Source organism: Manis javanica, chromosome 7 (genome assembly GCF_040802235.1).
Source record: "Manis javanica isolate MJ-LG chromosome 7, MJ_LKY, whole genome shotgun sequence".
Lineage (NCBI taxonomy): Eukaryota > Metazoa > Chordata > Mammalia > Pholidota > Manidae > Manis > Manis javanica.
The window spans coordinates 34,445,209-34,458,903 of NC_133162.1; the positions used below are offsets into that span (position 1 = coordinate 34,445,209).

General features: G+C 36.5%; 1 protein-coding gene across 4 annotated transcripts in view; it reads left to right on the plus strand.

Annotated features, from left to right (window-relative positions):
* Positions 1 to 13,695, plus strand: part of IDE (insulin degrading enzyme) — a 111,405-nt gene that overhangs the window by 52,362 nt on the left and 45,348 nt on the right. For all 4 annotated transcript variants that reach the window (XM_017661819.3, XM_017661810.3, XM_037015716.2 and 1 more), the window contains exons 5-9: positions 7,695 to 7,817; positions 10,914 to 11,026; positions 11,520 to 11,682; positions 12,384 to 12,476; positions 12,910 to 13,001. In XM_017661819.3, the coding sequence (XP_017517308.1) occupies positions 7,695 to 7,817; positions 10,914 to 11,026; positions 11,520 to 11,682; positions 12,384 to 12,476; positions 12,910 to 13,001 (584 nt within the window). The remainder of the gene's footprint in view (positions 1 to 7,694; positions 7,818 to 10,913; positions 11,027 to 11,519; positions 11,683 to 12,383; positions 12,477 to 12,909; positions 13,002 to 13,695) is intronic.

Sequence of the window (13,695 nt, forward strand, 5' to 3'; positions counted from 1 at the left end):
TGAACCCAGATATGGCACTTTTAACCACTATTCTATTCTGTCCGCTTTGGGGTTGCCTAGAATTGAATTCTCCAGGATCTCAGAGGAGTTTCAAATTGAATTCTCCTGAAGGGTAGGTAGGATTTTCTTAGGCAGAAGGAAGGAAGAGTCATTCAAGAGGAAAAGGAAAAGGGGCTATTTATTGTGTGAGTATTAAGTGCCACACACTGGGTTAGGTATTCTACCTAATATGATTTGCATCACCTTCACCACAGTACTGAAACTTCCCTTCGATCATTCCCTTTGAGGGATGCCAAAACGAATACTGAGAGAGAATAGTTGGACCCAAGTTCCATAGCTTGTGAGGGATCCAGCGAGGAGGGAGCAAGGCTGGTAGCAGAAGTGTCTGTGTAGTTATGGGATTTGATAACAAGGCAGTAGAACTCAAAGCCTGTGTTCTTTGAGATAATGTTAGCTTGACCCCCCCAAAACCATGATAAGAAGGACAGACCAAGGAGTAAGCCCAGTGTCTTTGGGAGATCATGAGTTAATAGTTTGGCTATAACAAAGGGTGCTTTTGCATAGGACAGTTAGGAAGGAACAAAGTAGGGAAATGGATTAAAGCCAAAAAAATATTTTGTAATATGAACCTGAAGGTAGTTGAATGACTCCTGATCCTAGGATGATGATAATGACACACAGAATCAGACCCTGATAAAAGTTAAGCATTTACTTTTTCTTTCTTCCTGCCCTCCTTCACCTTTTCAGTGAAGAATTTAAAACATACAAAAGTAGACAAAAATACTGTAATGAACCCCACGTTTGCATCACTCTGCCCCTGGCCAGACCTGTCTGATGCACATTCCTATTCTGTCCTTTGTATTATTTTGAAGAGATCCTAGACATCATATTACACTCACAAATACTTACACTTCAATATTTATCTCTAAAAGATACGTTTTAAAAACATAACAAAAATACCATTTTTGTTAATGCCATCAGATACCCAGTTAGTGCTCCATTTCTAGCTGTCTTATAAAAATCATAATTTTTAAAAGTTTATTTGAATTAGGATCCATGTAAGGATTGACATGTCTTTTAACTATCTTTTAATCTATAAGTTCATCCTTTATCTCTGTTCCCTCCACTTACCCCTCTGAAATTTATTTATTGAAGAATCATGTGGTTTTCATAACCCTAGATTTTTCTGGTTGCGTCCCCAGCAATATAGGCTAACATACTCCTCTGTCCTCCATATTTCTGCAAATTGGCAGTTGGATATAGAATCTGGATCAGATTCATGTTTGAATATTTTTGGCAAGACTTTATAGGTAGTGATGAGTTCTTCCATCGGGCATAATGTCTAGTTGTCTCTCTATTTATGATGTTGCAACCATTGATCGATTGTCAGTGCATTACCCCTCTAATTCTAATTCTGTTTTCGTTCTCATTGATTAGCTTGAATACTGCTATAAAAAGAACATCTCCTTTTCTACTGTTTGACTACCCAGTGGTATAGATGTTATAGGAAAGACAGAGCAAATGCTTGATCATTTCCTTCATTTACCAGTTTTCAAAATAATGAATTGGTTCCATAGCATCCTTGAATGATGACTGTTTTGTCTTTTTAGTACCATGATAAACTCATGGATATAAAAGTATTTGACACATTTCAGACACTTAGTCTTATTATTCCCTAAGTTTTTTCATGGATGTTGCTATTGTCTTTTCTTCTTTTTCCTTGCTAGTATATGTGTCTATGGAAAACTAGAAATTTGCTGAAAACTAGGACTGTACAAGTGTACAAGCGTTTAAGAAATTTTACTTCCACCCCAAAGCTTACATATTGTGCTTGCGTGTACTTACCCAGCTACAGGAGAATTTCCCTTTTAAATTTTATAGGAAAATTAATATGTCTTGAAAGACTTCAGTCTCTTCCAGGGTTTTTAGAAAATTGCTATAGTAAGAAGAGCCTTTAAAAAAAAGTTTGTAATAATTCCAGGTAACTCACTGTAGATACATTATCACAACCTTCACAATCTTTGGGTTTCAGAGAACATTTAAGATTGTCATTGTTCCATCAAGTAGACCTTTCCCTGGAAACCTTACCAGTCATCAGTTGGAGACAGCTCTAATTTCTAAAACAGCTTTCTAAAACTTGAAATTCAGTTCTTCCCGCAGAGTATAAGAAATGCATGGCTGCCTTCAAAATTTCTCAGGAAGATGAATTTTATTTCCTTGAAAATCAGCATTCACATATATTAGTACTGAGTTTATAAGCTTTTTAAAAAATAGAATTTAAAGTAGTTGTCACAGTAAAAGTATAAAATAGCATTTACTGAGCTTTACAGTTTACAAAACCCTGTTCATATCCATCATCACTTTTTGTAAACTCCACAGCAGCCCAAGTTAATATTAAGTAACTACTGTTTGACAGATGCTATGCTGAGCCTTAACATGGATTATTCATTTGATCCTCACAGCAATCCTGTGAGGTTGGATCTCTTATTATTCTTACTTACAAATAAGGAAACTGGGGCTTAGAGAGGTTAAGAAACTTGCCTTCATTTACCAGTTTTTACCAGTCTCACAGCTGGGACACAGAGGAGCCAGGGATTGAGCCCTTGCTCTTAACAGCTGGGCATGCAACCATATTACCCCTATTTTACAGATATAATAAATGATCCTTTGGAGATATTTGGAGACTCTTCCAAGGTTGCTTAATTAGTACTTGATAGAGTCAGGACAAGAAACCCTGATTCTCCCACTGCCTCCCAACAGGCCCAGAGTGGAAGGGCCCCCTGTGGGTCAGCCACCCTTATATCCTCAGTCCCTGCTGGAGCTCGCTCTAAAGGTGGCAGAGCCAGAAAGGTAGGATTCAGAATTTGGTAGCAGCATTTTAATTTGATGTAAATGACCCAACTGAATCAGCACTAAATTAGGACAGTACGTGTCTAGAGACTGAAGTATTTGTTATCCCAGCCTTATTCACGTTGTTCTCCACACATGGATTTTGAGGTAGAGGAAGATCATCTGGATCACTTACTCAATTTCTTCCCTACTTTAGTGCTATGGCTTCTATGAAATACTCAGAAACAAGGAGTCCCTCCTACAATTCAAATCATAACAGCAGTAGATGCTGTTTATTGTGTTTATTCTCTACTTTCATATACATTAAGTAATATGTTACTTAAACATTTTTACAGATTTGTTATTTGTCATAAAAGAGATAGGTACAAAAGCATTTGCCCAATCATTCTCTAGGTACTACTTAAAGACACAGATCATTATAAATACAGCTTGAGCTTCTAATATACACTTCTTCAATTGCGTTTTCCTCTTTACTCCTATCATTTCCATGTTTGTTTAAAGAAAGATTGCTAGTCATGTATTTGTCTGTAAGCAATATGTTGTATAGTTTTAAGTTTTATCAAAATAGTATTTTCTTGTGAAAAAATCTCTGCCAGTTGTTTTTTTCATACTTTATATTTGTAGGAGTCATCCATATTAGTGAGTGTGCCTCTAATAAGTTTTTCATTTTTACTTTTGCTGCTATGTAAAAAATTCGCTAAGTGAATGTACCACTGTTTATCCATTTTCCTATTACTGGAACAGTGTTGCTATGAGCATTCTTATACATGTTTCCTTGTACACAAAATTCTCCAGGGTACGTATAACCAGGAGTGGAATTACTGTATAGTAGGATAAGTACATCTTCAGATTCAGTACTGCCAAGTTGTTTCCTGTAGTGGCTGATTGAGTTTGCACTCCCTCATGTAGTGTCCTGAGTTCTTACTCTCCGCATCCCTAAACAGTACTTGGTGTCATCAGCCTTTCATATTTTTGCCATTCTATTTATTGGATGTTAAAAATTAGTCTTAGGCTTTTAATATGTATGTTTTTTCTAATTTGGTGTAAGTCCACCAGTGTCCGAGTAGGAGGTGGAGCCTAAGAGAAGCAGTGCATCTTGTTCAAGGTCATGCACCCAGTAGATGGCTCTGCCTGGATGGGATGAGAGCCCTGCCAGCACCGGAGCCAGGGCCTGTCCTCTGCACCTCCTGCCAGAGATCAGGGCACTGGCGGTCACAGAGGCCACTTGGAAATCTGAGGACTAAGTGTGGAGTTCTGTGCTTACGTCCTGCTTTTCCTTTCATTTCCTCACCTGTTACTTAAGAAATTCCATCAGCTAGTCTTTCTGCTTTTAGTGAACTCTTTTAAAGGATTTGTTGTAAAAGGATTAGTGTTTCTGCATAAGTGTGCTAAGAGCTGACTGTCCTGACCCCAAGAGAGTCATGGTGGAGACCTCTTCCTCTTTCCACTTGAGGAGCTTCTAAGGATGTGGAACTGCCATTCTGGGCTGTGTTCCCAGATGGACCGGTTTCCTTCTGTCCTCACGTAATAGAAAGTCTGAAAACATCTAGGCAGCAAAGAAATGAATATGTAAATTCATAGAATAGTTATCTATTTGTGGCTAACAGCCACTTCTCAGAGCAAATTTTATTGAGCCTCCCTCCGTTTAGCAGTTTGGCCAGAGACCCAGTGTCATTAGGTTTGGGGCTTCAGGTGAACCAGGTTGCTGTTGACAGTGGCTCCTTTGGCCATTTTTCTTTTAACTTTCTTTTGAAGTATAGTAAATACACAGAAAAATATGTGGCTCTGATAAATTGTTGTTAATGATTTTATTTTTGCTGCTATTTGAAGAATCAGTTAAATGAATGTACTAATACTATTTTATGTATGACTTGCTGAATGTTCATAAATAGCACACCATGGAACCAGCACCCAGTTGAGAAGTGGAACGTTACCAGACCCTCAGTAGCCCTCTTTGTGCCTCTTTGTAGTCACTATCCACCCTTCCAAGGGGAACCTCTATTATGACTTCTAATAGCCCAGAGTAGTTTTGCCTGCTTTTATGCTTTTTATGTATATGAAGTGATACCATGTGTACTCTTCTGTGTCTGGCTTCTCTCCTTCACATTCATACAGTTGCCTTATAAACATTGGTATTCACTCACTTTGCTGTATTCTGTGTGGTCCTTTGGCTCATTTGAATGTAGTATTGTCAGTATTTTGCCAGGTATCTATGTTTGAGTGTGTTTGGGGTGTGGTCCTGCTTTATCTCCATGTTTTAAAATGGGTCTAAAAATAAAGGATAGGAATTAGAATGGTAAGATATTCAGGTGCATTATAATCAAAGCAGAATGAGCGAGAACTGGTCAAACTGAAAGAATTGTAGGTTCTGGATGGAGACCATGATCTTGGTCTTCATTAGCTTTGATTTGAGATTTTTTTGAAACCAGAATATAGACCACATTGTGAATAGGCAAGTTAGATCACATTTAGACTAAAAACATGATTTTGAACTAACACTGTATTTCTAGTCTGTTGAAATAAAACTTAATGTCTCCAAATTTGGGTGTCCTGATGTGTCACTCTTAGTTCACATATCACAGGAATGAGCTTGGCGATATAAAGGACTGAGGAAGCCCTAAGGACTAGTCAGTCCCTCTTGCATTGAGGCTTTTAGAATCTTCATTCCATTCAGTAGAAAAGGGAGGCACATCAATACTTTTTACCTTTCAAACCATTTCAAACCATTACTCAGCATAAGCACTTTCTTTTCTGGCTGCTTTTAAGAGCACCTGAATCCCTCAGGTAGAGTGAGGGGATGTCTCAGGAGCCCAGATGGAGCAGATTTGGAATCAAACTGCTTTAGTGAGAAACTGCAGGACAGGTTAAGAACCTGGGAACTTGGCTAGCAGGCTACTTACTGCTAGTGAATATGGACACATTTGATGGTGTCTAGAAAGTTAATGAGCACTTGGTAGGCTGATACTTTTTTTTTTTTTTTTTGAGAGGGCATCTCTCATATTTATTGATCAAATGGTTGTTAACAACAATAAAATTCTGTATAGGGGACTCTGCACAATCATTAATCAACCCCAAGCCTATTCTCAACAGTCTCCAATCTTCTGAAGCATAACGAACAAGTTCTTACATAGTGAATAAGTTCTTACATGGTGAACAGTGCAAGGGCAGTCATATCACAGGAACTTTCAGTTTTGATCATGCATCATGAACTATAAACAATCAAGTCAGATGTGATTATTCGTTTGATTTTTATACTTGATTTATATGTGAATCCCACATTTCTCCCTTATTATTATTATTATTATTTTAAATAAAATGCTGAAGTGGTAGGTAGATGCAAGATAAAGGTAGAAAACATAATTTAGTGCTGTAAGAGGGCAAATGTAGATGATCAGGTCTGTGCCTATAGACTAAGTATTAATCCAAGCTAGACAAGGGCAACGAAACATCCACGGATGCAGAAGATTTCTCTCAAAACAGGGGGTGAGGTTCTAAGCCTCACCTCTGTTGATCCCCAGTTTCTCACCTGATGGCCCCCCTGCGACTGTGCCTGTCTTAGGTTGTTCCTCCCTTGAGGAATCTTACCCATCTCTGGCTAACCAGTCATCTTCTGGGGCCATACAGGGAAATGTAAAGTTGATAAGTGAGAGAGAAGCCATATTGTTTGAAAAGGTTAGCTTTTTACTTCTTTGCAGATTTATGCCCTGTGGCTTCTATGCCCAGCATTTCTCTTGAGGTATCTTTACCACTTGGAAGAATTATGATACTCGGTAATTTTCGATATGAGGCACGAATTCTACTAAAGGGTTGTAATTAGGAAGGATTGCTAGGCTGATTCTTGCAGTCTACTAGGTTTTGTTGATTCAAACATTCTCGGGCATGAATCTTGGCTCCGAGTCCTAGTAGCTCTTTGGGGCTTAAGATGGTCTGACATCGCCCTCTGGTGACTCTGTCTGGATATCGCTAGTGAAAGAGGGACTCTTCACTTCAGTTTGTTGGCCGTTATCCCACGGTTCCAAAGGAAAAAAGCACACATGAACAATTTATTCTGCCATCGTTTTATCTATGCAGATTAAATACAGGAACCCATGTAGTAATGTAAGTAGAAGCAGTAAGAAGTTGTTATACTAGGCTCTTAGGATATTTCTAGTCAAGATGCCATCCATTTTTGGTGAGATACCCATCATTGGAATTCTGTCTCCAGTCCCTGAATTTCAAGATTTTTATGAGAAAGGGTAGTACTTAGAGAGTTTGACTATTTGCTTTTGGCATGCATAGTTTACCCTACGTGAATTATTAAATTTTGTAAGAGATCTCATAGTGGTACACTATATACATTACTTGAGACTTATGAAAATAGCATTGCATCTTATTTTTACCAGTCTAGATCATATCCGTGAGAATTTTCATCACAAATTTAATTATTCAGCCAAGAATAGTACTTTCCTTTCCACAAGTAACTTGACAATTTTCAAAAAGATCCCTCAGTGACTGTTCAATTAATTATGGAGCACATAGGGAATTGAAAGTTAAAGTTAGTGTGTGAATGGAGGCCATGTGGATCTCATTTTGTCTCATAAGTGCTCATAATACCTACTCTCTCACAGGGATTTTAAGATGTATAATTTTTATAAAGCACTTTAAGTTCCTGAGGAAGACCTCTATTTTAAAATGTTACTAGTTTGTATTCCATGTATCCATCTTACACTTAAACATTGACCAATCATTATCGTGCTGGCTTGAATGTTTTTTTAAGTTCACCTTATAGCAATGTCAGTAAAAATCACAAAACTTTAAAGTCCACATATTTTGCTTTTTCTAAGAAATGTTTTTCTTCCTTTTAGGTAACAAATACACTCTGGAGACTAGACCAACCCAAGAAGGAATTGATGTAAGACAAGAGCTACTGAAATTCCATTCTACTTTTTATTCATCCAATTTAATGGCTATTTGTGTTTTAGGCCGAGGTAAGAATACTTAAGATCTTTCATAGAATTGGATAATCTAAGTTTTCTGTTTTGGCTCTGTCAGAGTGTTGGAAGAAAGATGAAGATACAGCCTTTTATCTGCTCAGAAGCTTTTGAAAATGATCTCTTTTTTGGAGAATATGTAGAGGGGAATTTTGTTTTTAACTCACTGTGTTCTAAAAAGTTTAGCTGATTTTAAATGGAGACCAAAAGAAACTATAAGTTACAGTAGGTGCTCTAAGCATGTAAAAGCAAAGGAAGGAAGTACAGAGGAAAAGATTGGCATATTTGACCTTTAACAATGCAAAAAATTACAAACAAAATTAAAAGTCAGATGGAGATTAACTGGGAGAGCTATTTAGAATATAAACAAAGGTTTGATTTTTTAAATGCAAATTAACTAATGACAATACTTTGTTTTCCCCTATTAAATTACCATAATTTTGTTTTAAGTAATACCAATTATAGAGGTGCAGTATATTGGTGAAGGTGTATTAAATTTGTACAATTGCTCTAAACTTCCTGGAGGACAGTATAACAAGATGCATCACCCTTAAAAAGTACATTTTTACTTAAAGGACTGCAATGTGAGCAAATAATCAGTTATTCAAAAAGGTGATGTTCAGAATAAGTAAAAAAAGCAAGAGCTCTTTCAGTTGCCTGATCACATACACATCACTCTCCAGTGTGACTTGCCTCCTGTGCTAAGTAAGCTCAGTTGATTTGATGGAGGGGTCTGGGAGAGATATCCTTATAGTACAGAGGAGTAGAAGAGGAAACAGGGTGCCTAGGAGGATTAATAGGTAGTAATCCATTCCTTCTTCTAGGAGGGGAGAGAGAGTAACCTTGTGGAAGGATCTCTGTCACAAAGAGACCACAGGTGTTACTCTGTTCTCCCACGGGACTGTCCCTCTAGTTGTGGCAGCACTGATTACCTGGATATTTGGCATATAGGTAACTATCAAGTACAGGCACTGGGATGGCCAAGTCCTGATAATGTAAAGGTGAATGGGGCTCATTTTCCTCATCTCTGGTAGTTCACAGCTTAGTGGAGAAGACAGACTGCAGTATTGTACAGCTACCTCACCTTTAAAAAGCTGCATTGTAAATTTATACTTTTAGGGTAGAAAACATTGAAAGGCACACCTGGTAGAACCTTGCTGTCAAGGATCTTGTTGTCATCAACACTTGAGGTTGACAAACCTTTGTTGACTGCTCACCTTACTTCAAGTCTGCATGTTCTATCTGGCATAAAGATCTCTCTGACATCTTGTGCTCCAAAAATGCTTGCTCCATATTCCACTTGTCATATAACAAGCAGCTACTGGTCTGCCTTTTATGTGTTTCTGGACATTTTGAGGTCCTTCATACACGTAAAAAAAATTGAAGTGGAAAAAAGATACATTTTATAAATAAAGTACATATACCTACATTCATAGACCTAAGAGAATTTCATACTATATAAAGACAATTCTCAAATAGTGATTAAGTGCTCTCTAGAAAGTTCATGGAAAAGTTCAAAATGGGTCATAGACTGTCAGGAGAAATTTTTAGTTGATTCAAATGTTTTCTGACAGTAACAAGTTATGAATATTTATATCATTTACAAATAACCTATTTTTGAGGAGACAGAATCAAGGTGAGTGGTTATCTTGTTTACAGAAAGATAACCTTTTTTTCATTTTTTTTCAGAACAATAGTAATATGTGTACATGGAAAAAAATTTATCCCTCACAGAAAGGTGTAAATGGAAACCAAGTTCTTCCTCATCCTTTCATATGATGATGATGCCCTCTTTTTTTTTTTTTTGAGAGGGCATCTCTCATATTTATTGATCATATGGTTCTTAACAACAATAAAATTCTCTATAGGGGACTCAATGCACAATCATTAATCAACCCCATGCCTAATTCTTTTTTTTTTTTTAGACTTATTATTTTTTGTGTATGTGTGGTTTTGTCTTTTTTTTTTTTTTTTGAGAGGGCATAATGATGCCCTCTTATGCCTTTTCTTATTATACTTCCAAGTAGAATTTCGTTAATGCACTTACATATATGTATGTCTGTTAAAAAAAAACGAGATTATATAGGATAGCATTGTTAGCCTACAGTTTTCACTTCATAGAACTTTAAGAAATTTTCTTATCAGTACATACAGATCTCTCTCTCATTAATGGCTGCATAAAATTCCAGTGTATAACCATTTCCTAACATCCACAAATTGATGTTTAAGTCATTTCTAGTTTTTGTTGTAATAAAAGTGCAACAGTGAACATCTTATCTATACAGCTTTATAAACTTTTCAAGTGTACCTTTATATAAAAGATATAGGTAGGTGATACCATAGAAGAACTTCACTTAAGTGGTCATATAATTCTAGCAACAGTTACAGGTATTTGAGTGAGTCTGGCACATTATGATATAAAATCATATAGTATTAGACCCTAGAAGAGATTTGTGCTCATCTTACCCAACTTTTTTCTTACAGAATCTGGAGTTGTTAACCAGTTTGTCCAGTTAGTCAGTTGATATGTTTGGTTGGTGAAGCTGAGGTTAGAGTCCAGGTCATCTGATACCCTACCCAGGATTCTTTTCATCATTTTATACTATTCCCCTACAAAATCACTCACTCACAGACTCTAACATTTGACCTGGAACAATGGACTTAGACTATGTCTTTTTATAAAGTGAATGTTATAATGTATCAGTTATCTAATATTTGTTTTAAATTTATTGCAAGATACTTGGAACCGTTTTTTAAACTATAAAAAGCTAGACATATGAAGTATAATTATCTATCAATGTTGCTTAGCAGCATTAGAAGTTATATAGGCAGTGGTAGAATTTAACTGAGTGCTTCAACTTTTATCAGATGAAATTTTAAAAAAAATTCTACGTTTTCCTTTTAAGTCCTAAGATTTTTCAGAAGATCCTAAGCTTTTTACTTCAACTTTGTTGAGATATAATGGAAATATTTTATAAGTTTAAGGCATACAGCATGGTGACTTTACATATGTGTATATCATCCTAAGGTCTTAAATACTGCCTGTCATATGTTATGATTAGTTTAAATTTCATTATCATTGTCTTTTTGTAGAATCCTTAGATGATTTGACTGATCTGGTGGTCAAGTTATTTTCTGAGGTGGAAAACAAAAATGTCCCATTGCCAGAATTTCTGGAACACCCTTTCCAAGAAGAACATCTTAAAGTAAGTGCATTTTAAAAAAATTTATGGGCATAATATATGTCTGGTTTACCAGAGAGTAGGTGAAAAATTTGGAGTTTCATTATTTATGTCGCTTTTAATATTTGTCTAGATAATGAAATGAATTTCACATTTATTAGGGACATGTGTCTCTAAAAAGATATCAGTATGTTCTGATCTTTGCATGCTAAAAGTGGTTTTGGTAGCTGTAGCCTTGGCAGGCTGTCGAAGCTATTACCCTGGGCCAGAAGGCAAGCGCATTTAGCTGCATGGTCCAGGGGCCAAACGTGGATGGCATACCAACTGTACTGCAATTCCACTAAGAAACAGCCTGAATCATTAATTTTTTTGTAGTCAGTGTGATTTTCTCTGGCAGTTGATTTTCTTCTTAATTTAGGATTTTTCCATGAAAATCAGCATTATTCATAGTTTGTAAATATTCAGTAGGAGTTGTATATAGCTAATTTTTTTGATGTGTTTGGCTTTTTCCCCCCAGCAACTTTACAAAATAGTACCCATTAAGGATATTAGGAATCTTTATGTGACATTTCCCATACCCGACCTTCAGAGATACTACAAATCAAACCCTGGTCATTATCTCGGTCATCTCATTGGGCATGAAGGTCCTGGGAGTCTGTTATCAGAACTTAAATCAAAGGGTAAGTCTCTTGGGCACCAGCTTCCAAGTGTACTACCCCACATCTTTTTACTCTGACTCTAACTTTTTCCTAAATATTTTCTTATGAAGGGACATTTTTGGAAGAGACTGTTTAGGGTTTATAGGAGGGTAAAGTGGTGGCAGTTGGTGTGCTATGGGTTTTCTGGGTTTTCTTTTTTCATGATTTGTTTTACCCTTCAGTATTGAGCAGTGAAGGTTAGATATTTCAGAAGATACTGTGGTACATGTTTTAAATAAGAGATGAAAAAGTAAAAGCTCACATTGGATTTTCTTTACCTTCTCTGTGAAATGACAGTACACATTATTTATTTGCCTGCTCTCATCCATCAAACCAGAGGGTATACCAGGATCTAGGCAATTCGGATGATTTCTAAGGCCCCTCTTAACTCAGACTCTGCTTTTACCTAAGTCTTAGGTGCAGTAGTCTACTCTTGACTTGGGAACTGATTTGAGGACTCTTGAGGAAAGCTCCCAAGCCAAAAAAATCACTTGAGTTTTCTGCAGTATCTGGAAAAAGGCTTTTCTGAACTGATTTTCTCCAGGCTTTTCTGCAGGAGGACCATTGTAATCTCTCAGGAACATAAATCTTTAAAAAGTTTGGGAGTATAAACTTTAAAAAGTTCCTTGTCTTAAAAGAAGCCATAACTTGCCATCATGTTAATTTCCTTTCGAATGTTACAGGCTGGGTAAACACTCTTGTTGGCGGGCAGAAGGAAGGAGCCCGAGGTTTTATGTTTTTTATCATTAATGTGGACCTGACTGAGGAAGGATTATGTAAGTATTGACCTTTTTGTTTCTGAATGAAAATTGACTTCTTATGATTTTTTAACTTTCTATACACTGAAGCTCTGTTTTTTGTTGTAAAAATGTAAACACTTCAATTTGTATAATTTATCCATTGTATTTTTCATGTATAATGGCCTGTGTTTCATGGATGATTTTCCCTCTTTAATAACTTATCGTTATGTTTCACTTATAAAATGTGTACTCAGCTTTTCATTTGCTCATTTACTGCCCCAAAGCCCTTTCTGGCACATATTCCATAGCCTGGAGGGCCGTGTGTGTGGGACCCTAACACTAGTCTGAGGGAGGTGACTCATTTCTAAGAGGGACCATCTTCTATTTACCTGACTTTATCTTAGGAGTGAGCCCACTGCTTTGAAGGATTTGAGGACTGAATGGTTTTTAAGTGTGCCCTTTTTTCCAGTACATGTTGAAGATATAATTTTGCACATGTTTCAATACATTCAGAAGTTACGTGCAGAAGGACCTCAAGAATGGGTTTTCCAAGAGTGCAAGGTACTTTTGTTTCACCAAAACTTTTCTTAAGGAAATTTTTTTCAGAAAACATATATATGTGAATTAATTTAAATGTAAGGCCCAATTAAACCTCTTAAGTTTTTTTTTTTTCCCCTAAAATCTAAACTCTCAAATTTTACAATGCATAGTAGCTTCAGATAAGGCTTAGTTATACTAGTCTGATTGGCTACCTGGGGCACAATTAAGGGCTAAGGCATGATATAGCCTTCTTTTTGGAGGAAAAAGGGAAGAAATCACATTGCTTTTCTATCCCTTAGGAGAAAGCCAGCAGTTTCTTGAGCTTGTACCTATCAGGGCTTACTTTACTCTCTGCCTGAAGCTCCATGAGCTCTGTCATTTTCAGATCTGGTGATAAAAATCTGAAGCAAACTTTCAAAGTAGTAGTGAATTGTTTTATTTAAGATTGTGTTCTTAAAAGTGGTTTTATGTATGGCACAGCCTAGCTATATATATATTTTTTTCTAAAACAAAAAGCATTAATCTTCCCAAATTTTAAAGGCTTCTTTTAAAAGTGTTTTAAAAAATAATATCCTTTTATATTTAAGGCCTATCAAGATTCTGAGATGTATTTTAGGATGAGAGACATCCTGTTTACCTAGGTAGAAGTTTAAAGGTAATTTCTGCTTGTGAAGCTTATGACAGTTAACTTCTAATTTGGGTGCAGTTCTCTGCG